General features: G+C 34.4%; 4 protein-coding genes across 6 annotated transcripts; all 4 read right to left on the bottom strand.

Annotated features, from left to right (window-relative positions):
• Positions 1 to 6,370: 6,370 nt before the first annotated feature.
• Positions 6,371 to 7,848, bottom strand: LOC111396940. Its single transcript, XM_023023561.1, has one exon. It carries the CDS (start codon positions 7,722 to 7,724, stop codon positions 6,528 to 6,530), a length of 1,197 nt encoding a protein of 398 aa, XP_022879329.1. The 5' UTR covers positions 7,725 to 7,848; the 3' UTR covers positions 6,371 to 6,527.
• A 456-nt stretch (positions 7,849 to 8,304) lies between these two features.
• Positions 8,305 to 9,943, bottom strand: LOC111396939. The gene has a single exon (XM_023023560.1). It carries the CDS (start codon positions 9,797 to 9,799, stop codon positions 8,603 to 8,605), a length of 1,197 nt encoding a protein of 398 aa, XP_022879328.1. The 5' UTR covers positions 9,800 to 9,943; the 3' UTR covers positions 8,305 to 8,602.
• Positions 9,944 to 10,917: 974 nt separating this feature from the next.
• LOC111397873 lies at positions 10,918 to 11,877 on the bottom strand. The gene has a single exon (XM_023024841.1). The coding sequence runs from the start codon at positions 11,725 to 11,727 to the stop codon at positions 10,918 to 10,920; it is 810 nt and encodes a 269-aa protein (XP_022880609.1). The 5' UTR covers positions 11,728 to 11,877.
• An 8,763-nt stretch (positions 11,878 to 20,640) lies between these two features.
• LOC111396938 (CLK4-associating serine/arginine rich protein-like) lies at positions 20,641 to 26,210 on the bottom strand. 3 transcript variants are annotated; one of them, XM_023023558.1, is made up of 13 exons: positions 25,795 to 26,210; positions 24,862 to 24,900; positions 24,591 to 24,739; positions 24,349 to 24,427; positions 23,673 to 23,967; positions 23,462 to 23,571; positions 23,295 to 23,342; positions 23,009 to 23,218; positions 22,640 to 22,741; positions 22,408 to 22,538; positions 22,136 to 22,274; positions 21,390 to 21,548; positions 20,641 to 21,317 (listed from the first exon to the last, which is right to left on the bottom strand). In XM_023023558.1, the coding sequence occupies exons 1-13, from the start codon at positions 25,989 to 25,991 to the stop codon at positions 21,293 to 21,295; spliced, it is 1,683 nt and encodes a 560-aa protein (XP_022879326.1). In that variant the 5' UTR covers positions 25,992 to 26,210; the 3' UTR covers positions 20,641 to 21,292. The 3 variants fall into 3 exon arrangements, 2 of the variants coding, with proteins under 2 accessions (XP_022879326.1, XP_022879327.1); XM_023023559.1 differs by having other exon boundaries at positions 24,349 to 24,424; XR_002703095.1 differs by lacking the exon at positions 20,641 to 21,317 and having other exon boundaries at positions 21,418 to 21,548; positions 21,970 to 22,274.
• Positions 26,211 to 26,944: the final 734 nt, after the last annotated feature.

The raw sequence follows: 26,944 nt of genomic DNA, 5'->3' as shown, positions 1-26,944 counted from the left end.
ATAGGTGCTGTGTTGATAGCGTCTATATGTTACTTTTTTTTTGTATGTTGTGTCAAGAATCAATGAAAAATTGTCACATATTTTTCTATAAAAATTTCGTTGTAGCAAAATTTTTAAATGATCTCAACTTGTAATTGCCAGACAAACCTAGCATACTTTTTCTTCCTTTTAATTTTGCTTTTTATTTTTCCAAGGGAGGCACGAATTTGGGTGGCAGGTAGTCTCCCTCAAAGGCCGGAGCCAGGAGTAGAAGGTTTGGACGTCAGATTTTCTCCAACAAACTTGTCTTTTCCCTTCTCAAATTCCAAGAACAGACACATATGTATCCTTTTCAACAAAAAATAAAAGACATAAGTCAAAATATAAGACAAAGTAGATGCTAACAATCATTTTTGAATAAGAAAAGACACCATCTTTTGTATCAACTTCAAATTATTTTATAATTAATCTTATTTTACTTGAGAAATTTCTAATTTCTTGTATTAGGTAAAAAATTGATTACGAATGGTAACAAGGCAAGGATCACACTAATATTAAAAATATATAGACAAGATTTAGGTTGATTGCGATATTACTTAACAGCATATCTACTACAAATTGATTACTCAAAAATAAGTAACTAATCACTTATCTGCGAAGATTTGTTACATGAGATAAATATATACTCTTTGCCCCGTTTTTAACCTAATCGTTGAAATTATTCTAAAAGACTTTTTGTCATCCTACGCAAATTTCGGACTTGAATATGCCTATATTTGACAAAACTTTTTGAGATTATGAACTTATAAATCCTATGAAATATTATTAAAAATGTAATTTCATCAATTTATGATCTTAAAAAACCTCTGTCAAACTGGATAAGTGAAATGAATTAATCTAATTGTGCAATTGTTATTGACAATAGACAATAATGAATGACAACATTGATGTTATCAAAATCTGGTTCATTAATTTTAGAAACAGTTTTTGAAATTGATGAATATGATATTGAGAAAAATAATTGCCAACCATTATTGTAAAAAAATAATTGTACAAGTAACATGACTTAACGAAAACGGGCAAAACCCACGGCATATAGTATTAATCACTCTACAAATGCCCCTCCGGGCACATCCAAGTTGGCGGAACAATCACATTGGGGGGCTCTGGAACCAAGCGTGGGGAGTTCGATTCCTGGAAGGCACAACTTGGAATGCAAGATTTATCTTGGAAGGCAAGTTGCTGTAAGGCAGTGAAGAGGCTCCCTTTGGGGAAAGAATAAAAGCCGTGTGGGAACTTGAGAACCAACAATGGCACATCCCGCGATTTACCTCCCTGAGTTGCTGAGGGGCCGAAGGTTCAGGGACGAGAATATAGTCTGGCGCAAGCCGGGACACCTCGTTAACAAAAAAAAAAAAAAAAAAATGTCCACCACAACAAACCCTCTATTGCAAAATTGATTTGCCACCCTCCATGGTGTGGGAAAGGTAAGATGGAGGTTATGAGAGAGATGGTGGGGTTATCGAAGAAAAGTAGGACTCGGGATGGCGTGAAATTATATGTTTTTATTATTTCATTTTAATGAATCAGATCCGATCAACATTTTTGCATCTAAAATTAAAAAAACACAAGGAGATTCTCATTTATAAATGATCTCAAAAACCTCCGCCTTCTTTTAGCCTTCGACCAAGTACCCCATCCTCTCCCCTAAAGTACACCACAACAAACCCTCATATTGCAAAATTGATTTGCCACCATCCGTCTTATGTGAAAGATAAGATGGGGGTTATGAGAGAGATGTGATAGGTTAACCATTGCAGACGTGCTAGGTTAACCATTTCAGACGTGCTCCCTATCTCGACTTGGGCACAGGGTTAGAGACATAGGCGCATTTCAGACATGCTCCCTGTCTCGGCTTGGCGCCCCTGTTTTCAACCCTATCCCCAAGTCGAGACACAGGACAGGGAGTTTATTCTTACCATTTATAGAAGAAAGAATTTTGCTACATTGTAAGAAGCTTTTGTCAGAAAAAGGTTATAGAAGTATAGGTGGAAGGACAGCATTGGCTGCCAGAAAACTGTTCTTTTTTCCTTCTTTTTTTCGACGAGCAATATGCATGACACCTATGTATGTGTAATGCTATCTGTCAACCCTTTCCGACAATGTAGCAAAACTTTAGAAGAAAATGTAGGATTCCAGATGGTGCGAAATTCTATTTTACATTTACCATTATTATATTTAAGGATTCGGAACCAATCAATTTTTACATTTTTAAAAAGTAAAAAAAAACATACGAGGAGACACTCAAATATTAACTAATGAATGATTCCACAAGTACATGAAAATATTGATAGAAATGATACAGGTGCTGCCTTGACAACATCTATATGATGCATTTTTTGTATATGTTGTGTTACGAATCAATGAAAAATTGTCACATATTTTTCTATAAAAATTTCGTTGTAGCAAAATTTTTAAATGATCTCAACTTGTAATTGCCAGACAAACCTAGCATACTTTTTCTTCCTTTTAATTTTGCTTTTTATTTTTCCAAGGGAGGCACGAATTTGGGTGGCAGGTAGTCTCCCTCAAAGGCCGGAGCCAGGAGTAGAAGGTTTGGACGTCAGATTTTCTCCAACAAACTTGTCTTTTCCCTTCTCAAATTCCAAGAACAGACACATATGTATCCTTTTCAACAAAAAATAAAAGACATTAAGTCAAAATATAAGACAAAGTAGATGCTAACAATCATTTTTGAATAAGAAAAGACACCATCTTTTGTATCAACTTCAAATTATTTTATAATTAATCTTATTTTACTTGAGAAATTTCTAATTTCTTGTATTAGGTAAAAAATTGATTACGAATGGTAACAAGGCAAGGATCACACTAATATTAAAAATATATAGACAAGATTTAGGTTGATTGCGATATTACTTAACAGCATATCTACTACAAATTGATTACTCAAAAATATGTAACTAATCACTTATCTGCGAAGATTTGTTATATGAGATAAATATATACTCTTTGCCCCGTTTTTAACCTAATCGTTGAAATTATTCTAAAAGACTTTTTGTCATCCTACGCAAATTTCGGACTTGAATATGCCTATATTTGACAAAACTTTTTGAGATTATGAACTTATAAATCCTATGAAATATTATTAAAAATGTAATTTCATCAATTTATGATCTTAAAAAACCTCTGTCAAACTGGATAAGTGAAATGAATTAATCTAATTGTGCAATTGTTATTGACAATAGACAATAATGAATGACAACATTGATGTTATCAAAATCTGGTTCATTAATTTTAGAAACAGTTTTTGAAATTGATGAATATGATATTGAGAAAAATAATTGCCAACCATTATTGTAAAAAAATAATTGTACAAGTAACATGACTTAACGAAAACGGGCAAAACCCACGGCATATAGTATTAATCACTCTACAAATGCCCCTCCGGGCACATCCAAGTTGGCGGAACAATCACATTGGGGGGCTCTGGAACCAAGCGTGGGGAGTTCGATTCCTGGAAGGCACAACTTGGAATGCAAGATTTATCTTGGAAGGCAAGTTGCTGTAAGGCAGTGAAGAGGCTCCCTTTGGGGAAAGAATAAAAGCCGTGTGGGAACTTGAGAACCAACAATGGCACATCCCGCGATTTACCTCCCTGAGTTGCTGAGGGGCCGAAGGTTCAGGGACGAGAATATAGTCTGGCGCAAGCCGGGACACCTCGTTAACAAAAAAAAAAAAAAGAAAAATCACTCTACAAATGAAGACGACGTCAGTCCAAAGCAACAACGGTTGCAATTTTCCACCCTACATTCTACACATGAAAACGACGCCGTAGCTCGAAAGCAATAGCAATTTCTCTCACTTGGCCTCACCCCACCATTCATCTACTAACATTTAGACACAGATATTAAATAATGCTGTACCAGAAAAAGTAAGAAACCAAAATTTTATTTATTATATTGATCAATCTTATCTAACATTTGTACATCACATGTCCAACTAGTTCAAGATTGCAACATGAAAACGAGCACAGACAATTCCATTATAATACAACAATTACTTGTAACAAATTACAAATTATTTGTTGTATATCATTCAATTCTAAACTAATACCTTTTCCATTTGATTTCACAATGTGTAAGATAATCCTTCCATACCGTCCGACCTCCTCGATATATATTGTAGTACTACATTTGACTTGTAGTAGTCGACTGAACTAACGTTATAATAACAATTGAATTCTTTTATATGTACAGAATTTTCGTACAGATAGATTGAATTTCAGAAATTTAAATCGGACAAATAGATAATACGTATTCATCTGTAAACCTGTACAAAATCATATTTCCAAGTAGAAGTGTAGAACAATTGATAACAATTTATCCCTTTTATTATTATTTTTCTTCTTTTTTTTTTTTTTTTTCAGCCTGAGTGATTTATCTCAGTTTCGCAGAGGCAGAGAGCAAATCGGAGGCTTTTGAAAAGACAAGAGTGCGAAGAATATGGAGTTTAAGGATGATTAATACGGCTGAGCGAACGACTTTGTCAGTTTTCCGAGTCTCTCGAGCAATTCCGGTGACAATTTCTTCGATGGATTCCTTTCCTCCAATCGGAAATCGAATCCAAGAGCATCCGAAACCTCGTCGGATCTCCACCCGGCTTTCCGGAGCATATCCGAGAACCGATCTGTCTTCAATAACAAAGCATCAAGAACTGCTTGATTGTCCAGCATCACCATCTCTCCATCAAAGAATCCAGATGCTGGAACGTGCGCGATCTCAGAGATGTCAGATTCTGCCCACCCGCCTTCTCTCAAAACTGATAAACTTGTCTTTTCCCTTCTCAAATTCCAAGAACAGACACATATGTATCCTTTTCAACAAAAAATAAAAGACATAAGTCAAAATATAAGACAAAGTAGATGCTAACAATCATTTTTGAATAAGAAAAGACACCATCTTTTGTATCAACTTCAAATTATTTTATAATTAATCTTATTTTACTTGAGAAATTTCTAATTTCTTGTATTAGGTAAAAAATTGATTACGAATGGTAACAAGGCAAGGATCACACTAATATTAAAAATATATAGACAAGATTTAGGTTGATTGCGATATTACTTAACAGCATATCTACTACAAATTGATTACTCAAAAATATGTAACTAATCACTTATCTGCGAAGATTTGTTATATGAGATAAATATATACTCTTTGCCCCGTTTTTAACCTAATCGTTGAAATTATTCTAAAAGACTTTTTGTCATCCTACGCAAATTTCGGACTTGAATATGCCTATATTTGACAAAACTTTTTGAGATTATGAACTGATAAATCCAATGAAATTTTATTAAAAATGTAATTTCATCAATTTATGATCTTAAAAAACCTCTGTCAAACTGGATAAGTGAAATGAATTAATCTAATTGTGCAATTGTTATTGACAATAGACAATAATGAAAGACAACATTGATGTTGTCAAAATTTGGTTCATTAATTTTAGAAACAGTTTTTGAAATTGATGAATATGATATTGACAAAAATAATTGCCAACCATTATTGTAAAAAATAATTGTACAGGTAACATGACTTAATGGAAACGGGCAAAACCCACGACATATAGTATTAATCATTCTACAAATGAAGACGACGTCAGTCAAAAGCAACAACAGTTGCAATTTTCCACCCTACATTCTACACATGAAAACGACGCCGTAGCTCGAAAGCAATAGCAATTTCTCTCACTTGGCCTCACCCCCACCATTCATCTACTAACATTTAGAAACAGATATTAAATAATGCTGTACCAAAAAAGTAAGAAATCAAAATTTTATTTATTATATTGATCAATCTTATCTAACATTTGTACATTACATGTCCAACTAGTTCAAGATTACAACATGAAAACGAGCACAGACAATTCCATTATAATACAACAATTACTTGTAACAAATTACAAATTATTTGTTGTATATCATTCAATTTTAAACTAATACCTTTTCCATTTGATTTCACAATGTGTAAGATAATCCTTCCATACCGTCCGACCTCCTCGATATATATTGCAGTACTACATTTGACTTGTAGTAGTCGACTGAACTAACGTTATAATAACAATTGAATTCTTTTATATGTACAGAATTTTTGTATAGATAAATTGAATTTCAGAAATTTAAATCGGACAAATGGATATCATGTATTCATCTGTCAATCTATATGTACAAAATCATATTTCCAAGTAGAAGTGTAGAATAATTGATAACAATTTATTCCTTTTTTTTTTTTTTTCAGCCTGAGTGATTTATCTCAGGTTCGCAAAGGAGGTGGAGACAATCTATATGTACAAAATCATATTTCCAAGTAGAAGTGTAGAACAATTGATAACAATTTATCCCTTTTATTATTTTTTTTCTTCTTTTTTTTTTTTTTTTTCAGCCTGAGTGATTTATCTCAGTTTCGCAGAGGCAGAGAGCAAATCGGAGGCTTTTGAAAAGACAAGAGTGCGAAGAATATGGAGTTTAAGGATGATTAATACGGCTGAGCGAACGACTTTGTCAGTTTTCCGAGTCTCTCGAGCAATTCCGGTGACAATTTCTTCGATGGATTCCTTTCCTCCAATCGGAAATCGAATCCAAGAGCATCCGAAACCTCGTCGGATCTCCACCCGGCTTTCCGGAGCATATCCGAGAACCGATCTGTCTTCAATAACAAAGCATCAAGAACTGCTTGATTGTCCAGCATCACCATCTCTCCATCAAAGAATCCAGATGCTGGAACGTGCGCGATCTCAGAGATGTCAGATTCTGCCCACCCGCCTTCTCTCAAAACTGATCCGATATGGGACACGTATTCCTCGACCCAGTCGGGGACTTCGTATCTTGGCATGTCGGAATATCTGTCTGGCGACGATGAAGACGTAGATGAGGAATCTGAGTTCCTCCGGCGGCGATTGATAGCGGCGTCGCTCCAGAACTCCACCCACCGTGGCGTTCTTGTAACGGAGACAGTGTCTAGACTTCTTCTTGAAGAATTCGTCGATGATCTGCCTGATTTTTCACTTATAGAGAGCTGCTTGGAGAGTAAATTCTGATTAGGGCTTCGAAATAGAGAAGATTCACGATCAAAGAAGTCTGATAAGTCGAATCCACATAAGAAAATCCTGCTTTCATCGACGTAGAATATGGGGTTTCCTGCTAGAGAAGGATTGCAAGGAATGTAACGATGGTTGAAAACGGGTATCAAAAGAGGGACCCTTTTAAGTGCGTTTCGGGCTATTTTCAGGGCCTTTTCCGGGTCAGATGGTCTGGTGCCCCATGACTTGGACCAGAAGGAGTTCCGAGCTATGTGAAAGGAAATGGAGGCGATAGGAAGATCAATGGCGGACCGGAGGTGATGCCGAGCCGAACGAGAGGAGCGCCAGTCAGGGAAACCGGCGCCGAGGGGAAATCCGGCTGAGAGAACAGCTTTCAGGTCCGGCGGAAAGGTAAAGCCAAACTCCGCCTCGGCCAATGCGAACTCGGACTCGGATAATCCTGGTTGGACTTGAATTCCCGAGTTCTTGAGATGTGTAATGACTTTATCTGCAAGGGAAGAAAAGGAGAGGAGGCTATCACGCGGCGGAAGAGGTGTGGAAGGGGTGGAGGCGGCCGCTCTTGCCGAGAGACGACGAAGGCCGGCTACGTGGGCCGGGTTTAAACCGGTCATCCTCCGTTCGACGTCAACCATTCTTCTAATTTACCAGGAAATCGAGCGGGAGAAATGGTTCTGATTTTGGGTGGCCGGTGAAATTTCACAGAGAGAGTGGAAAGTGGAACGACGAAGTGAAGCCAATACTGAAATGAAAAATTGGGAAAAGAAAATAAATGGACAGATATTTATAGCATGACACAGCAATTTTCCACCCTACATTCTACACATGAAAACGACGCCGTAGCTCGAAAGCAATAGCAATTTCTCTCACTTGGCCTCACCCCCACCATTCATCTACTAACATTTAGAAACAGATATTAAATAATGCTGTACCAAAAAAGTAAGAAATCAAAATTTTATTTATTATATTGATCAATCTTATCTAACATTTGTACATTACATGTCCAACTAGTTCAAGATTACAACATGAAAACGAGCACAGACAATTCCATTATAATACAACAATTACTTGTAACAAATTACAAATTATTTGTTGTATATCATTCAATTTTAAACTAATACCTTTTCCATTTGATTTCACAATGTGTAAGATAATCCTTCCATACCGTCCGACCTCCTCGATATATATTGCAGTACTACATTTGACTTGTAGTAGTCGACTGAACTAACGTTATAATAACAATTGAATTCTTTTATATGTACAGAATTTTTGTATAGATAAATTGAATTTCAGAAATTTAAATCGGACAAATGGATATCATGTATTCATCTGTCAATCTATATGTACAAAATCATATTTCCAAGTAGAAGTGTAGAATAATTGATAACAATTTATTCCTTTTTTTTTTTTTTTTCAGCCTGAGTGATTTATCTCAGGTTCGCAAAGGAGGTGGAGAGCAAATCGGAGGCTTTTGAAAAGACAAAAGTGCGAAGAATATGGAGATTAAAGATGATTAATACGGTTGAGTGAACGACTTTGTCAGTTTTCCGAGTCTCTCGAGCAATTCCGGTGACAATTTCTTCGATGGATTCCTTTCTACCAATCGGAAATCGAATCCAAGAGCATCCGAAACCTCGTCGGATCTCCACCCGGCTTTCCGGAGCATATCCGAGAACCGATCTGTCTTCAATAACAAAGCATCAAGAACTGCTTGATTGTCCAGCATCACCATCTCTCCATCAAAGAATCCAGATGCTGGAACGTGTGCGATCTCAGAGATGTCAGATTCTGCCCACCCGCCTTCTCTCAAAACTGACCCGATATGGGACACGTATTCCTCGACCCAGTCGGGGACTTCGTATCTTGGCATGTCGGAATATCTGTCTGGCGACGATGAAGACGTAGATGAGGAATCTGAGTTCCTCCGGCGGCGATTGATAGCGGCGTCGCTCCAGAACTCCACCCACCGTGGCGTTCTTGTAACGGAGACAGTGTCTAGACTTCTTCTCGAAGAATTCGTCGATGATCTGCCTGATTTTTCACTTATAGAGAGCTGCTTGGAGAGTAAATTCTGATTAGGGCTTCGAAATAGAGAAGATTCACGATCAAAGAAGTCTGATAAGTCGAATCCACATAAGAAAATCCTGCTTTCATCGACGTAGAATATGGGGTTTCCTGCTAGAGAAGGATTGCAAGGAATGTAACGATGGTTGAAAACGGGTATCAAAAGAGGGACCCTTTTAAGTGCGTTTCGGGCTATTTTCAGGGCCTTTTCCGGGTCAGATGGTCTGGTTCCCCATGACTTGGACCAGAAGGAGTTCCGAGCTATGTGAAAGGAAATGGAGGCGATAGGAAGATCAATGGCGGAGCGGAGGTGATGCCGAGCGGAACGAGAGGAGCGCCAGTCAGGGAAACCGGCGCCGAGGGGAAATCCGGCTGAGAGAACAGCTTTCAGGTCCGGCGGAAAGGTAAAGCCAAACTCCGCCTCGGCCAATGCGAACTCGGACTCGGATAATCCTGGTTGGACTTGAATTCCCGAGTTCTTGAGATGTGTAATGACTTTATCTGCAAGGGAAGAAAAGGAGAGGAGGCTATCACGCGGCGGAAGAGGTGTGGAAGGGGTGGAGGCGGCCGCTCTTGCCGAGAGACGACGAAGGCCGGCTACGTGGGCCGGGTTTAAACCGGTCATCCTCCGTTCGACGTCAACCATTCTTCTAATTTACCAGGAAATCGAGCGGGAGAAATGGTTCTGATTTTGGGTGGCCGGTGAAATTTCACAGAGAGAGTGGAAAGTGGAACGACGAAGTGAAGCCAATACTGAAATGAAAAATTGGGAAAAGAAAATAAATGGACAGATATTTATAGCATGACACAGGGGGCCCACTTTCAGATTTTATTCATAAAATAAAATTTCTCTCTTTTTTCTTTCTTTTCCTTTTTAATATTTTCGTTAGAAGTATATAATGGTAGTGATAGATTAATTATTTAATAATTTAGTTTAAAACAATAGATTTATTGTTAGATATGTGTATTTATTTTGAAGCAAAAGGGATCCAAAACTAAAAGCAGCTTCATGTTTGTACATGACCGGCCCACATTCTGGTGATATTTAGCTCCTCTTTCTCTCATTATTTTCCATTAAATTATAATTCATTTTTCTATCTTTTTATCAATCACACATTTTTTCGATAATTTTACTCAGTATCAAAATTCCTATGTTGTTTTAAATTGGTAATTTGATGGACGAAAGGATAATATTCGATCAATCAACACTAGAAGTTGATCGGTCAATTTCAATCCTACCTCAAAAGTTGTGAAAACTCGACTAAATATAATAGTATACTATTTCAACGATGACTTATTTATTTAAACATTAAACATATGTATAATTGTTCTATCTTTGATAGCCTACCTTTTCTTTTTTCATAGTCATTGCAAATTCTAGTAAGTTTGAATTATAAGGAGGGAAGGTCTATTTCTTACTCCCAATTTACCTGTCTTCAATAACAAAGCATCAAGAACTGCTTGATTGTCCAGCATCACCATCTCTCCATCAAAGAATCCAGATGCTGGAACGTGTGCGATCTCAGAGATGTCAGATTCTGCCCACCCGCCTTCTCTCAAAACTGACAATTTTTTTTTTTTAATACGTAATTAATAATAGTTGGTAGTCTTATAATTATTAACTAGTGTCATTTCTCTTTCTCAAAGGTACTCGAGCTCATCCAAACTTGTATTCAAACTCAATATGAGCACATATCGAATTGAAATTGGTAGTAAAGGTGAGACCAATGCAGTGTAATTGACCTAAAAATTGATCGCATTTTATCATTTATCTCGTATTGTATCCAGCCGGCGGCGATTGATAGCGGCGTCGCTCCAGAACTCCACCCACCGTGGCGTTCTTGTAACGGAGACAGTGTCTAGACTTCTTCTCGAAGAATTCGTCGATGATCTGCCTGATTTTTCACTTATAGAGAGCTGCTTGGAGAGTAAATTCTGATTAGGGCTTCGAAATAGAGAAGATTCACGATCAAAGAAGTCTGATAAGTCGAATCCACATAAGAAAATCCTGTTTTCATCGACGTAGAATATGGGGTTTCCTGCTAGACAAGGATTGCAAGGAATGTAACGATGGTTGAAAACGGGTATCAAAAGAGGGACCCTTTTAAGTGCGTTTCGGGCTATTTTCAGGGCCTTTTCCGGGTCAGATGGTCTGGTTCCCCATGACTTGGACCAGAAGGAGTTCCGAGCTATGTGAAAGGAAATGGAGGCGATAGGAAGATCAATGGCGGAGCGGAGGTGATGCCGAGCGGAACGAGAGGAGCGCCAGTCAGGGAAACCGGCGCCGAGGGGAAATCCGGCTGAGAGAACAGCTTTCAGGTCCGGCGGAAAGGTAAAGCCAAACTCCGCCTCGGCCAATGCGAACTCGGACTCGGATAATCCTGGTTGGACTTGTATTCCCGAGTTCTTTAGATGAGTAATGACTTTATCTGCAAGGGAAGAAAAGGAGAGGAGGCTATCACGCGGCGGAAGAGGTGTGGAAGGGGTGGAGGCGGCGGCTCTGGCCGAGAGACGACGGAGGCCGGCTACGTGCGCCGGGTTTAAACCGGTCATCCTCCGTTCGACGTCAACCATTCTTCTAATTTACCGGGAAATCGAGCGGGAGAAATGGTTCTGATTTTGTGTGGCCGGTGAACTTTCAGAGAGAGTGGAAAGTGGAACGACGAAGTGAAGCCAATACTGAAATGAAAAATTGGGAAAGGAAAATAAATGGACAGATATTTATAGCATGACACAGGGGGGCCCACTTTCAGATTTTATTCATAAAATAAAATTTCTCTCTTTTTTCTTTCTTTTCCTTTTTAATATTTTCGTTAGAAGTATATAATGGTAGTGATAGATTAATTATTTAATAATTTAGTTTAAAACAATAGATTTATTGTTAGATATGTGTATTTATTTTGAAGCAAAAGGGGTCCAAAACTAAAAGCAGCTTCATGTTTGTACAGGACCGGCCCACATTCTCGTGATATTTAGCTCCTCTTTCGTCTCATTATTTTTCATTAAATTATAATTCATTTTTCCGTCTTTTTATCAATCACACATTTTTTCGATAATTTTACTCAGTATCAAAATTCCTATGTTGTTTTAAATTGGTAATTTGATGGACGAAAGGATAATATTCGATCAATCAACACTAGAAGTTGATCGGTCAATTTCAATCCTACCTCAAAAGTTGTGAAAACTCGACTAAATATAATAGTATACTATTTCAACGAGGACTTATTTATTTAAACATTAAACATATGTATAATTGTTCTATCTTTGATACCCTACCTTTTCTTTTTTCATAGTCATTGCAAATTCTAGTAAGTTTGAATTATAAGGAGGGAAGGTCTATTTCTTACTCCCAATTTACCAATGATCCAATTGCTTCCCTATTTCAACGCTCCATGTGACAATTACCTAATAACTCATTGTCAAGCTGCAAGTGAGAAATAAAGGAATCTTTCTGGCAAAGATTTTTTTTTTTTTAATACGTAATTAATAATAGTTGGTAGTCTTATAATTATTAACTAGTGTCATTTCTCTTTCTCAAAGGTACTCGAGCTCATCCAAACTTGTATTCAAACTCAATATGAGCACATATCGAATTGAAATTGGTAGTAAAGGTGAGACCAATGTAGTGTAATTGAGCTAAAAATTGATCGCATTTTATCATTTATCTCGTATTGTATCCAATAGTTTCTTGATTTATCCACCAATAATGAATACCCATGCAGTGGTGGAAATTTGCAAAGATCAGTGACAAACGTCGTGAAAATGATTGAATAAAGCAATTTTTCATCCACGGATCCCAGGCACGGTGGGGTTCCATCTTAAGCTAACCAAAATCACTTGATTTGATAAACTGCACAAAAACAGAGGCCCAAAATATGTTGAGGTAGTCCCACGTCGGTTGTGGATGGAGTTGGATTTCAGTTTATAAGTGCGAGAAAAAACATCACCTCTTGAACTAACTTTTGAAATAAGAGAAGTCCAATATCATCCAACAAATATATATATGACACAACATGATACTAAAAAATGCTATCTATAAAAGGCGCAGTACACAAAAAAGCTTTGAAAATGTTCAACCAAACACGAAAACATAATTGAAATAGGGTTCATTTGGTATTGCTTTTACTTTCTGTGAAGAGTTATTGTTATTTTTGCTTGAAAACTAATTTCTAAAAGAATTTTCTATTTTGAAAATAATTTTAAACGAAATCATATTGAACCAACTTTTTCTAAAAACCCTTCTAACTATATGAAAACACTTTCATAAAATTAGTAAATGATTTTAGAAAAAATCATATTGAATATCAAAAATTCCTCTTCGCTTCTCAAAAATTATGTTAAATTGCCCTAATTTAGGTTGCACCCCACCCTGCATACGAGTGACCCGCCCCCCACCACCACAATTGTTCTTAAACTTAGTACAGTTTAAGACAGATGTCGATAGTCCAGTTTGATATGCGCGTTTCTATAATTAATTTTTTTCGGTGCAATAATTATGAGACTAATTAAAAGCACGAGTACGCTCCCACAACGGACAAGTGAATAGGATATCTGTATAATATGTCCCGTTTGATTTTGTTAAAATTAAAATTTTAGTAAATTTTGATATAAAAAAATAATAATAAAATATATGATTTAGTGATAGATTAATTATTTAATAATTTAGTTTAAAACAATAGATTTATTGTTAGATATGTGTATTTATTTTGAAGCAAAAGGGGTCCAAAACTAAAAGCAGCTTCATGTTTGTACAGGACCGGCCCACATTCTCGTGATATTTAGCTCCTCTTTCGTCTCATTATTTTTCATTAAATTATAATTCATTTTTCCGATCACGTGAATTCGTGGGTAAAATAAATTTGTTAAAAAAATTAAAAGAGACCAAACATGAGTTATATTCTTGTTATTTAAGTGATAGACACTTAGCCCTTGTTTAGACTCTATTTTAATGAAATTTTGAGAAAAATGTATTTTGAAATAATTATTTGGGGAATGTGTGATTAAAAAGTGAGAAAAATTTTAGATTTATACTTACCGTCCCAATTATATAGGTTTGTTTCGTTTTTTACACGGATTAAGAAATCTTCTTTAATGTCATTGGAAAATTAATTTTTGTCAATATCTTTTCTAGTTTATCCCTATTTAATTTTCAGTATGAAATAGTGAATTATTGTTGAAATTAGTAAATAATTTGAATGATTTAATTTGAAAAAGAAGAAATGAGAGTTTCAAGAAGTGAGAAATATGTGTTCACTAGAAGTTGATCGGTCAATTTCAATCCTACCTCAAAAGTTGTGAAAACTCGACTAAATATAATAGTATACTATTTCAACGAGGACTTATTTATTTAAACATTAAACATATGTATAATTGTTCTATCTTTGATACCCTACCTTTTCTTTTTTCATAGTCATTGCAAATTCTAGTAAGTTTGAATTATAAGGAGGGAAGGTCTATTTCTTACTCCCAATTGACCAATGATCCAATTGCTTCCCTATTTCAACGCTCCATGTGACAATTACCTAATAACTCATTGTCAAGCTGCAAGTGAGAAATAAAGGAATCTTTCTGGCAAAGATTTTTTTTTTTTTAATACGTAATTAATAATAGTTGGTAGTCTTATAATTATTAACTAGTGTCATTTCTCTTTCTCAAAGGTACTCGAGCTCATCCAAACTTGTATTCAAACTCAATATGAGCACATATCGAATTGAAATTGGTAGTAAAGGTGAGACCAATGTAGTGTAATTGAGCTAAAAATTGATCGCATTTTATCATTTATCTCGTATTGTATCCAATTACATATAATTAATTATTAGCCTTTGTTTGACAACCATTCTCTCATATTATCTTCTCATTTTTTTTCTCATACTCATTTTTGATCACACATTCTCACAATAAAATATTTTTACGTAAATTCAAATTTTTTTTATTTTTTAATCATCATTCTCCTCATATTTTCTATTCAAAAACTCATTCTTAAAATAAATAAATAAATAAATAATTCCCATCTAACATGGGGGCTAATCTCACAAAATGAGATTAAGATAACATGTAAAATATTTTAACACTATCTTGATACATTACATCGATTAAATTGGAAAGATTATAAAGAAGAGACATAAAAATATTTATATTTATATATATTAAAATATTTAGTACTAGTTTATTCAATATAATATACTAAACATGAAATGTCGACTTAATTTAGCCCCTGTTTGACAGTCATTATTAGAAAAAAAGAGTTCTGAATAGTAATTTTTAAATAAATGTGTAGTTAAAAAGAAGAAAAAAAATTTTGAATTTACGTGTAAAATATTTTATCGTGTAAATATGTGATGAAAAATGAGTACGTAAGTTTGAAAAATAATGATAATCAAATAGGGAATTAAAATATATGCGAGGTTGCCTGCCCATGTGCTCTATCAATATTCTAATAATTAAAAATTGATTGAGATATTAGTTCTCTATATTAGTAGGAATAATGGGTGTTAAAGCCTAACCAAGTTGGTTTCCCCAAAAAACAGGATTGCCTTTCATTTCTCCATTCTTTATATACCTAAATAATGCTTCTCAATATTAAATAATATTTTTACTTTCTAGTAGCTATTTAGTAATTATATTGTTAAGATTCATTTACAGAAAAGAATGCATTTTAGATCATGGCTTGGATTGGTAGGGCACATAACAATATTAAAAAAATATCTATAAAGTACATATTTAAAACGATATCGATCAAATACGTACTTAAAACACGATATCGAACAATTATGTGATGGATGTTGAAGTTATCGTTGTCTTTTTACCATAATAGAAAGACTAATTTATTCTTTATTTTTGCTTGAAAACTAATTTCTAAAAGAATTTTCTATTTTGAAAATAATTTTAAACGAAATCATATTGAACCAACTTTTTTCTAAAAACCCTTCTAACTATATGAAAACACTTTCATAAAATTAGTAAATGATTTTAGAAAAAATCATATTGAACATCAAAAATTCCTCTTCGCTTCTCAAAAATTATGTTAAATTGCCCTAATTTAGGTTGCACCCCACCCTGCATACGAGTGACCCGCCCCCCACCACCACAATTGTTCTTAAACGTAGTACAGTTTAAGACAGATGTCGATAGTCCAGTTTGATATGCACGTTTCTATAATTAATTTTTTTCGGTGCAATAATTATGAGACTAATTAAAAGCACGAGTACGCTCCCACAACGGACAAGTGAATAGGATATCTGTATAATATGTCCCGTTTGATTTTGTTAAAATTAAAATTTTAGTAAATTTTGATATAAAAAAATAATAATAAAATATATGATTGAAAAATTAATAAAAATTGTGGATCACGTGAATTCGTGGGTAAAATAAATTTGTTAAAAAAATTAAAAGAGACCAAACATGAGTTATATTCTTGTTATTTAAGTGACAGACACTTAGCCATTGTTTAGACTCTATTTTAATGAAATTTTGAGAAAAATGTATTTTGAAATAATTATTTGGGGAATGTGTGATTAAAAAGTGAGAAAAATTTTAGATTTATACCCACCGTCTCAATTATATAGGTTTGTTTCGTTTTCTACACGGATTAAGAAATCTTCTTTAATGTCATTGAAAAATTAATTTTTGTCAAGATCTTTTCTAGTTTATCCCTATTTAATTTTCAGTATGAAATAGTGAATTATTGTTGAAATTAGTAAATAATTTGAATGATTTAATTTGAAAAAGAAGAAATGAGAGTTTCAAGAAGTGAGAAATATGTGTCTTTGAATGATTTTAAAAAGTTAGCCTATTAAGTCGAGAAAATTGAATAAGGTATATTGGCAAAAGAAGAAAACAAAATATTCTAAATTAGAAAACATGCCTATATATTTGGGACAAGAGACAAATGAAACTCAACTTATATAATTGGGACGAGAGAGTATGTAATAAAAACACTGACATCATAATGATGTAATAATTGTGTAATATGTGAAAATTTTGCCTGTAAAATTACCTCGAAGAATAAAAGAAAACACACATTATTTTGATTACGAAATAATTACCAAAGAAACAAAAACATAAGATAAACCACATTTACAAGATTTGAATCACTTGTAGGGTAGATCTAACGTGACAATAGCAATATCATTACATATAATTAATTATTAGCCTTTGTTTGACAACCATTCTCTCATATTATCTTCTCATTTTTTTTCTCATACTCATTTTTGACCACACATTCTCACAATAAAATATTTTTACGTAAATTCAAATTTTTTTTTTATTTTTTAATCATCATTCTCCTCATATTTTCTATTCAAAAACTCATTCTTAAAATAAATAAATAAATAAATAATTCCCATCTAACATGGGGGCTAATCTCACAAAATGAGATTAAGATAACATGTAAAATATTTTAACACTATCTTGATACATTACATCGATTAAATTGGAAAGATTATAAAGAAGAGACATAAAAATATTTATATTTATATATATTAAAATATTTAGTACTAGTTTATTCAATATAATATACTAAACATGAAATGTCGACTTAATTTAGCCCCTGTTTGACAGTCATTATTAGAAAAAAAGAGTTCTGAATAGTAATTTTTAAATAAATGTGTAGTTAAAAAGTAGAAAAAAAATTTTAAATTTACGTGTAAAATATTTTATCGTGTAAATATGTGATGAAAAATGAGTACGTAAGTTTGAAAAATAATGATAATCAAATAGGGAATTAAAATATATGCGAGGTTGCCTGCCCATGTGCTCTATCAATATTCTAATAATTAAAAATTGATTGAGATATTAGTTCTCTATATTAGTAGGAATAATGGGTGTTAAAGCCTAACCAAGTTGGTTTCCCCAAAAAACAGGATTGCCTTTCATTTCTCCATTCTTTATATACCTAAATAATGCTTCTCAATATTAAATAATATTTTTACTTTCTAGTAGCTATTTAGTAATTATATTGTTAAGATTCATTTACAGAAAAGAATGCATTTTAGATCATGGCTTGGATTGGTAGGGCACATAACAATATTAAAAAAAATCTATAAAGTACTTATTTAAAACGATATCGATCAAATACGTACTTAAAACACGATATCGAACAATTATGTGATGGATGTTGAAGTTATCGTTGTCTTTTTACCATAATAGAAAGACTAATTTATTCTAGCGAGATCACATAAAACGAAGTATGAATATAAATAACGGGAATAAGTGATAAAAGGGTCACTGTAAAAATAAAAATCTATTTAAATAAAAATACTTTGTAAAAAGGTTTTAAAGCAAAAGTGCATTAAAGTAATCGTATCATATCCCCCGTGTGGTGATCTTACTTTTGTTTTATTATTATATCTAAGAAGATAGGTATAGACAAAAGCTAGGGATCGATAGTGAGAGGAAAAGGTGAGAATGGAAGGTTACGAGGTATTGGAATCAAACTTTTACGAATTTTTTGCTTTTAAATTTGTTCGGATATGTTGATTTTTTCATACTAATAATTAATAAGTAAGAAAAATTACATTTTTTTAATTGTCAGGTCACTCTCATGATAAGTAACTTACTTAATTTTCAAAGTTGAAAAAAAATATATAAATAAATAAAATTATATGTTATACCTTTTTTCGAATTTTTTTTTGAAAATTACTTTTACTCAAACTCATTTCACTCACGTTCTCTAAACAAAATAATTATACACATGAACTTATAACTTTTTCTTATTTTTAATCACACATTCTTTAAAGAAAAGTAATTTTCACTAAATCACTTCTCAAAAAATCAAAAATAATCAAGGGACACATTCTCGTTAACGTCTAAGAGGGAGTTCTTCTAGCAAAAGAAATAGAATAGAGATGAGAATGTTACAACGATCGTTATGACGCAATTTTCATTTTCATGTACTTATAACCATTTTGGAAAAGCTTGAGTAAATTTTATTTCACATATACATAAATAAATCACATTAAAGTAGAGATCACTTTCAGCACAAGTAATTTCATTCGAAAAAGTAAGAATGGAAGATTGGCAAGATGGATTGTGATCCCTGAAAGTGGGATGCATGCGTGTGATCGAGAAAGAATAAAGCAATGGCTTGGTGGGTATGCCATTTTCAATTTTTAATTTTTTAAAACATTCAAAACGTATTTGATATGTTAATTTAAAAAATGGGTTTTCAGCAACAAGGAAAATTTTATAACATAAAACTCAAAATGACTTTTCGATGTTTTAAGTGTTTTCAATGAAAACACTCAAAAAACTCAAAACAAGAAAAATAAATTGAAAAATTTCTCAAATTGAAATAATTAATAAAATCACCCAAACACAAATACCTATATCTCATTCTTTCTCTCAAAATATTATCTACGGATGATTTTGATGCAATTATTGGAAATATACTTAAAATGAACCCCCCCCCCCCTCTTTCTCTTTCCAATTTTAAAATTTATGTTTTTTGTTCACATATTAGCATAAATTTGATATGTTTTATTAGCTAATCAAATTAACTGAAAAAATGTCATAATATTATTTTTAAAATTTTTAAACCAAATGTGTTTTCTAGTTTTGCTTTGAAAAAAAAAATTTCAGAACGACAAATCAAATGCGTTCTCTGAAATCTTAAAATAATCCATCAAAACAGAAAATAGAAAATAAATTCAAAATTGAAAACAGAAAATAGAAACGTAAATCAAATAGAAAATAAATTCAAAATTGAAAACATAAAATAGAAACGTAAATCAAATGCACCTTTAGCTTTCAAGTTTTCATATAGATACGAATGGAAAAGGAATCCCATGGGCAAGGTGGTGCTGCATGGGATCCATGAAATGCCAAATAATAGCGTGAAAACATCCTTTAAAAATAAATAATTTTTTATTTTTTATTTTGACGAGTCAAAGTTAAACTATCTAAATTTGGGAAATCAAATTAATCGTCCGCTCGCATTTTCTTAAAATTTCAAGTTTCAGTTTTCCACTATTTAAATTATTTATATTATATTGAATATTTTAACTGATGATATCGAAAAATAATAATATTAGCTGAAAATTGATGGAAAAATTATAAATAATTGTTGAAATAAGAAACAGAAAGCAAACAATAGGAGTTTGTTGAAGTGTAAAAAAAATTCTCTTTAAATTTAAAAAATACTCTATTATGATCAAAATACTTATTAAAATAAGAACCACCTTAAAAATGCTCTAAGAAATGGAAGCTACAACAAATTAGTTTTCATTACATCATTCACAGTTTAAGGTTACATTGGTATATTTCTACAAAAAAAACAATAAAATAACATGAGCAGTTCAGTTTTAAATGTCACGGTAGAAAAAATGAAATTTTAATTTATATATTTCATTTAAAGTTTTTTAAAGTCTGATCTAATTCTCCTTACCAAACATACCATTTGGATATTCAATTATTATGAATTCATACTAAAGATCATAGAAAAAGTATTGAAAGTGCAGACACAAACTCTAACCACAAGGCTTTTCGCACTATTCGGGAACTTTTGAGCATCGACCAGAGTAGGCCAAAAGCAGTAAGTCACTTGCAAGCCCACGAACAATTAAAAGAAATCGATGAATGTTCCAGACCAATCTTACTACTGACCCTTTAAGCTTAACCGAACAAATTTGGGGAGGCCTTCCAAATATCCATGTACTTCGAAATGAAGTGTAAATAAGTTCATATTTCACTGCTCACAATAGGTGGATCAGTTTCCCTTGTTAATCTTCTGCCTAAAAGTCAAGTTGAGACACATTCGGCAACTCAAATATAAGAACCTGAAAATCATACAAAAGCTAACCAAGAGAAGATTCACTCAATGATCCGGAATTCAAGTTTAATCAGACATTTTGCATGTTTCGGCTAAACTTTAGTTAAGTGCCACAGGCTAACCTCCCTAAACATAGCTCATGGCGCCAATAACCATCTGGCGGAAAAAGATTCTTCAAATACACACATTTCAGTTATATATAATGTTAAGCGGTACAGTAGACCAACCAGGTTGCTTGCAGCCTGCAGGACGTTATTCTTTCAACTTAACCCCAGCTGGGACGAACTGGCACCAAGGACACGAGGACTAACTACAGACAGCCAGCTGAATACGTCTGCTTGCACTTTCTCGTATTCCAATGTAAAATCATTTTCAATACCTTGACCGTCTTCTTCCCCTGAAATATCTTACGGTTATTAGCAAGCAGAGGGTGGTAAACAGGAGCTGAACCCAAGAGATGACACTTTACCGAGGAGAGCATGAACGGGAGTGAGATCGAGAACTATAGGAGTATGAGGGTGAACGTGAACGCGTCTGAGAACGAGATCCAGAGCGAGACTGGGAGTGAGACGATCGATATTTCCGAGAACTCCTACCCCTGCTTGGACTCCTACTGCGTCTGTATCTTCTGCAACAGAAAACATGAAAAATGTAAACAAGAAACTATCTGATAAAAGCAATAAAACCAGAAAAAATTATATAAAAGTGGCGAGCTTGAAGAGCTTATAGATGAAGAGCTCTTGCGAAGTCCCACCACAAAGACATGTATCTTCACCATCAGTTTTGGGGACATCCAGAAAAGTAAAGATTTCTGGCAGAAGGTGCCATTTGTACATAGGACTGGGCCTGGATAAATATACAACCGATAATGGGAATCCCAATTCACTGCTTTAGAGAGACCAAACCTTGAATCCACCCAATTTTTTCTTGTTTTCAGTTTTAATACCTTACTTAGAAAGCAGATATCACAGCAAAGTAGTTCTCCAGCCCATCGTCAAATTTAAATGAAGAAGAGTATCAAAAAAGACTCAGTTCAAGAAAATATTGACCTGGTAAGTCTTGGCCCTACGAAAAACCAAATTCAGCAAAAAGTGCATCCTCAAAGAACAAGGAAGAACTACACCAGCAGCAAATTGCTATCCCCCAACCCAAGGGGAAAAAAGGGGAACAATCCTTGAATCAACAGCCAAAAGCAAAGTAGGTATAGATATACACCTTGGAGGAGAGCGACTGTAACTTCTACTATGGCTTCGTCTCCGATATCGGCTAACATGGCTTGTTTCAGCTAGTTTTTTGAGCCTCTGTCGCTCTTGCTCTCGTTTCTTAGCTATTTCAATAGCTGTATCTTTTTTTACTGCAAAGAAATTGGTCATGTCACAATGAACATGATAATATCATGCAGCCATGCAACTTAATCAACAAAGAGAGGAAAAAATGCCAATCCTCATCAAATGCTACAGTTTATTATGAATATTGAGCAAGCATACTCTGTTTGTTCAGTTGACTGCTCATGATCCGTTTAAGTCGTTCTTGAGGTGTTTCCTTCTTCTCACCCTGTTGCTTAGAGAGGCTCCCACTACTGGTGGTTTTGCTCAATTTTGCTAGTGCTGAGGACGTGCTGCCAAGGGAATCAATAGAAACAAATATAGTAAACAACGAAGAGAACTATCCAATAAACACAAACTAATGTAAAAGGTAAGGCTAAACACCATGAGATACCTCGTTGTTGGCTTCAAGAGTTTGGCATTCTTTTCTTTGTCAAGAGATACACCAGATGCCGGATCTACATGAAGAGCCTCTAGTATACGACCAGACGATGGCCTGCAGGAAAGCATAAGCATTAGAAAAAAACTTTACAATACTTCCTGGAACTCAGATGCAGTCACATGAAGTCCAACTCAGGGAACAACGAGCTTCAAAAAGGAAGCTTCCTTCCCTCTCCCGCATGGCAGTTAAGCTGTCTACCCTAAGCATGATCTATTCTAAACCACAAAAGTTTGGCTCAGGTAACAAAATGGACGATTAGCTGCAGCAGAGTAAAGACTGTCCAATCTATCTTTGCAAGAATTAAAGGTCGAGTGCTCCGACCGATTCAATGCATCAGTATGGGACGAAGGAGATGGTGGTGGAGAATATCCTTCAAGCTTTGGCGCGTCCCCATCATCAAAGCCTCCAAATTCTGTAATATATTCTATTTTTGGAGCCCTGTCTTTGCCTCGATGAAGATCGTCAGAGTGTGATCCATGTGCATGACGCCTTGACTGTGATGGAGAGTAGGACCGAGACTTCGACCTCGATCTACGAAAAGAGAAGATAGTTAACAATTTCCCACCAGTTTACTTACATTTAACAGTAAAAGAACGAGAATATCCACCTTCTAGATCGTGAATAAGCTTCATAAGTAGGACTTCGCCTCGATTCACTGCAAATCATCAAAGGTAACTACATTGTCACAGCCAGATATTACTGAGTCACATTTATATCCTGTGTGCATACAACCTTTTAACATTGCAAATGCATGGAAGAAACACATGACATTACCGATATGGATCGTGATGAAGCACTCTAATTCCATTTATCCTTGCAGCTTCTCTTTCCTTCTCTCTTTCCATCTGAGAAACCTTCCTTCTTTCCTTGCGACTAAGCTTTTTCTATAAAATTCACAGTAATCCAATATATGGGTAATAAGGCTGTATTGATCCCAAGAGAACCATAATTCCAAGTTTCCAATTGAATTTATTGACAAACTTACAATTGAAGGGTCTCCCTTGATGACTTCTTTTTGCCTCCTTTGCTCTTCTTTAGCCTTTTTATCCATGTATACAAGCCATCCATACCTCTTTACTCCGAATTCTTTTGCAATTGACTCCATCAATTCATCATTGCTGTCATCACTGTTAAAATCCTCCTCATAATAGTCCTCTTCATCGTCATCATCTTCATCGCCATCTAAATCTTGAGTTTCCTCCTTTTCATCTCCATCATAAGAGAAACCAACTTGCGAATAAGGCCCCTTGCTTGCTGGCGGCTGAGCCGCATGAGATTTACTGTATTCGCCATTACCCAAAAATAGGGAAAATGATCAAACCAATGATATAAACAGGGAGCTTAATATATACTCCATCATCATGCTACATGAAAGAAATTTCTATATTGATAAACAAAGAGCAATCATAAAGAAACAAGGAAGTAGCAGTAATGGAAAAAGACAAAAGTCTCTGTAAAGGAAAACCAAAAGTGAACACTTTAAGATGACTGTCATTCTCATTACGAAGTGTTTTCAGAGTTTGCATGCGTCCCTTTGGAAATTGTAATGCAAATTTAAATGCTAAATAACAAGCAATTCAAAATTTAAATGTAGAGAGCCTCTTCCCATTGACTGCTGTTTTGCTTTGTAAAAAATAAAACAGAAAAGAAAAGGTCTGAACCTGTGCGATCCAAAATACGCACTGATCTTAGCCTCCATCTCTTGGTTAACGTGCTGCAGTCCCTCCTCATCAGTAACTGCTAAAGGGTCTTGTCAGTTTTCATAAAATATCAGAAAATTACTCTAAATAGAAAAGGGAGGTATTGTTATCTACATTCACTAAAAGATAATGTAAAACAAATGGTAAAAATACAAAAGTTGTTGTAAATCAAACAGATTATGACAAATAAAAAAAGTACCGACATCCTCTACGCCGATGCTTAATTAAATCCCGGTAACGCTCAAAACTAACAAACTCTTCTAACTCCTCTTCTTCCTCAGTTTTTTCTGCAACTTGAGGACGGCGTGTGCTACTATCACGAATAAAATCAAGAAGAGCACGCCCATCAAATCTGATAAAAGTAAAGTTAATCAGTAATAGCAGGTTAATCCGCCAACATCTCCAAATCCCAATCCTGAAACATGTGTTTTGAACAATGCTTTCCGTACAGACAGGTAACTAAAATTGTATTACCTGTCAATCATAACATCCTGTTTCCCATTCCAGGGTATCCTGATCAGGAGGCAAAAATGTTAGGTCGCATTTATCAGTGGAATGAACTTATTTAATTATTGAAGCCATGCGGAGAATATAGTAACTACATGAGAACTCATAAGATTGCCACAGAATACGAAGGAATGGATGGGACTGAAACATGTTCGTTATAACATCTAGCAAAAATGAATAGAATAAGTATATTTGTTGTAAGAAATGTTTTATGTTGAAAAGACAGGATGATACTACTTCATGCAATTTTTTCAATTTTGCATGATTAAGTGACACAGATGCAAACACGAGTATACAGATTCTTAAAATACCCAACATCTCAGTTTCTTGTCAACGATTCAATGCAGAATCAACAGCTTGCTCAAAGAAAAAAACATTAATTTTAAGGTACCCACAGTTTATTTAGACATGAAAATTCACCAACTATATTACATAAGCATTGCCGTAGAGAGTGAATTTTGCAGAAAGAAAAGTCATAACTCTAGCATAATGCCCACTAAGAGAAACATATCCATAGCACGACTCTGTATCAAACAAACAAAACACGAAAGCAAAATTGGTAAAATATAAAGTATAAAACACATATCAATCACAGATACAATCATGACTAACTAAGGCAGCTCTAATCCAAACAAAAAGTATTCAAAATACAGTTTTGAAGCACTTAATTAATAATTATCCCGTGCATAAATAAAAAATCACCTTCATATCAGTACTAACTAATCCGATAACCTAATAAATCTCATTTCTTTTTCACCTTTTTCAATATAAATCCTCAAAAAAAATAAAAAAATAAAAAATCCCTCCTAGTTAATAATAGAAAAACAGCATAGAATAATTAAAATAATATTTTTCTTTAAATAAATAAGCAATTTTTGATAAAATAAAACTCCATCATACAAGCCCTGTTGGTCTTCGGTAGCCTGGTAGAGAGCTTCATCACGGTTGATGCGGCATCGAGTTCCGACGGCTTGAATAGATTGGCTTGGGTCGCCCCGGCGCTTGGCCAGGTATATGGCTCGGCGCTGCGCTCTCTTCCGAGCGGCATCCATCATTTCGTGCACTTTCTTCTCCGACCTTCGCGCCTCGTGCCACATCTTCGATCGATCGATTCGTGGATTTTCCAACAATAATTCCGTTTATGCTTTACGATTTTGATGAATTAGATTCCAAACCCTAGGTCTAATTGTGTGATGCTCACTAATAGTGTGGATGGATTTAACGAAAGTCGCATATAAGAATTTCTGCCCAAACTCGAAGTTTAGTTCAAACTGGACACAATTGGAGTAGACGTAACCGGATGCACTTGGACAATGAAAATCGTGAAAGGGGGTATCAAATTATGTTACATGATCGACTCAGTGACATTTTTTTTTTTTCCAAAATTACACTTAGCAAATTTTCATTAAAAGTGGAAAAACAAAACACAAAAATACTCAATCATGAGATATCACATCACCCTATTTTTTTTCCATTTTTTCCTATCTGAGTAGCATTTTTCATCAAATTATTTTAGAATAAAAGCCGTTGGAAGTAGCTTCATTTTAGTCACTTGAATTTTTAAAATTGTAAATTCATCGCTCGAGTTTGAAAATTATTACAATTTTCACCTGATGAATCAACTATTAAAGCTATAACTAGCGACAAGGGTAAGCACTTTCATCCGTAACCCCTTGAACCAGACTAGAGTTATATTGAAATAGCCTATTCGATTTTAGGAATGGCAAAAATACTTCTCAAACATGGTACCCACGGACCCCACCCCTGAATTGGGTCGAGTACGGGATTCAAAATTCTACCCCGAGGTAGGTACGGGGTAACGGGGGCCCACCCCTCCCCCACTTTTTTTATTTTTATTTTAAGTATTCAATACTTTAAATAGAAAATTTTCACAAAATTTCATTAATTCTAATATAAAATAACAACTATAATTATTTATGGAATATAATAAACAATAAAAATTTTAGTTTACCAAATATATTTGAATAATTTAATTTTTAAAAATAAATCAAATTAAGTAAAAAAATTTAGTAAGCATATTAGGTCGTGG

The sequence above is a fragment of the Olea europaea genome, chromosome 7 (genome assembly GCF_002742605.1).
Source record: "Olea europaea var. sylvestris chromosome 7, O_europaea_v1, whole genome shotgun sequence".
Lineage (NCBI taxonomy): Eukaryota > Viridiplantae > Streptophyta > Magnoliopsida > Lamiales > Oleaceae > Olea > Olea europaea.
This window is presented reverse-complemented; position numbering and strand designations above follow the sequence as displayed.

Coding starts and splice junctions, on each gene's coding strand:
- LOC111396940 (XM_023023561.1), bottom strand. CDS start 7,724: ATGGTTGACGTCGAACGGAGGATGACCGGTTTAAACCCGGCCCACGTA.
- LOC111396939 (XM_023023560.1), bottom strand. CDS start 9,799: ATGGTTGACGTCGAACGGAGGATGACCGGTTTAAACCCGGCCCACGTA.
- LOC111397873 (XM_023024841.1), bottom strand. CDS start 11,727: ATGGTTGACGTCGAACGGAGGATGACCGGTTTAAACCCGGCGCACGTA.
- LOC111396938 (XM_023023558.1), bottom strand. CDS start 25,991: ATGTGGCACGAGGCGCGAAGGTCGGAGAAGAAAGTGCACGAAATGATG. Junction 23,572..23,672: donor TCAAGGGAGACCCTTCAATT/GTAAGTTTGTCA, acceptor TGAATTTTATAG/AAAAAGCTTAGTCGCAAGGA. Junction 21,549..22,135: donor TACAGTCGCTCTCCTCCAAG/GTGTATATCTAT, acceptor TTTCTGTTGCAG/AAGATACAGACGCAGTAGGA.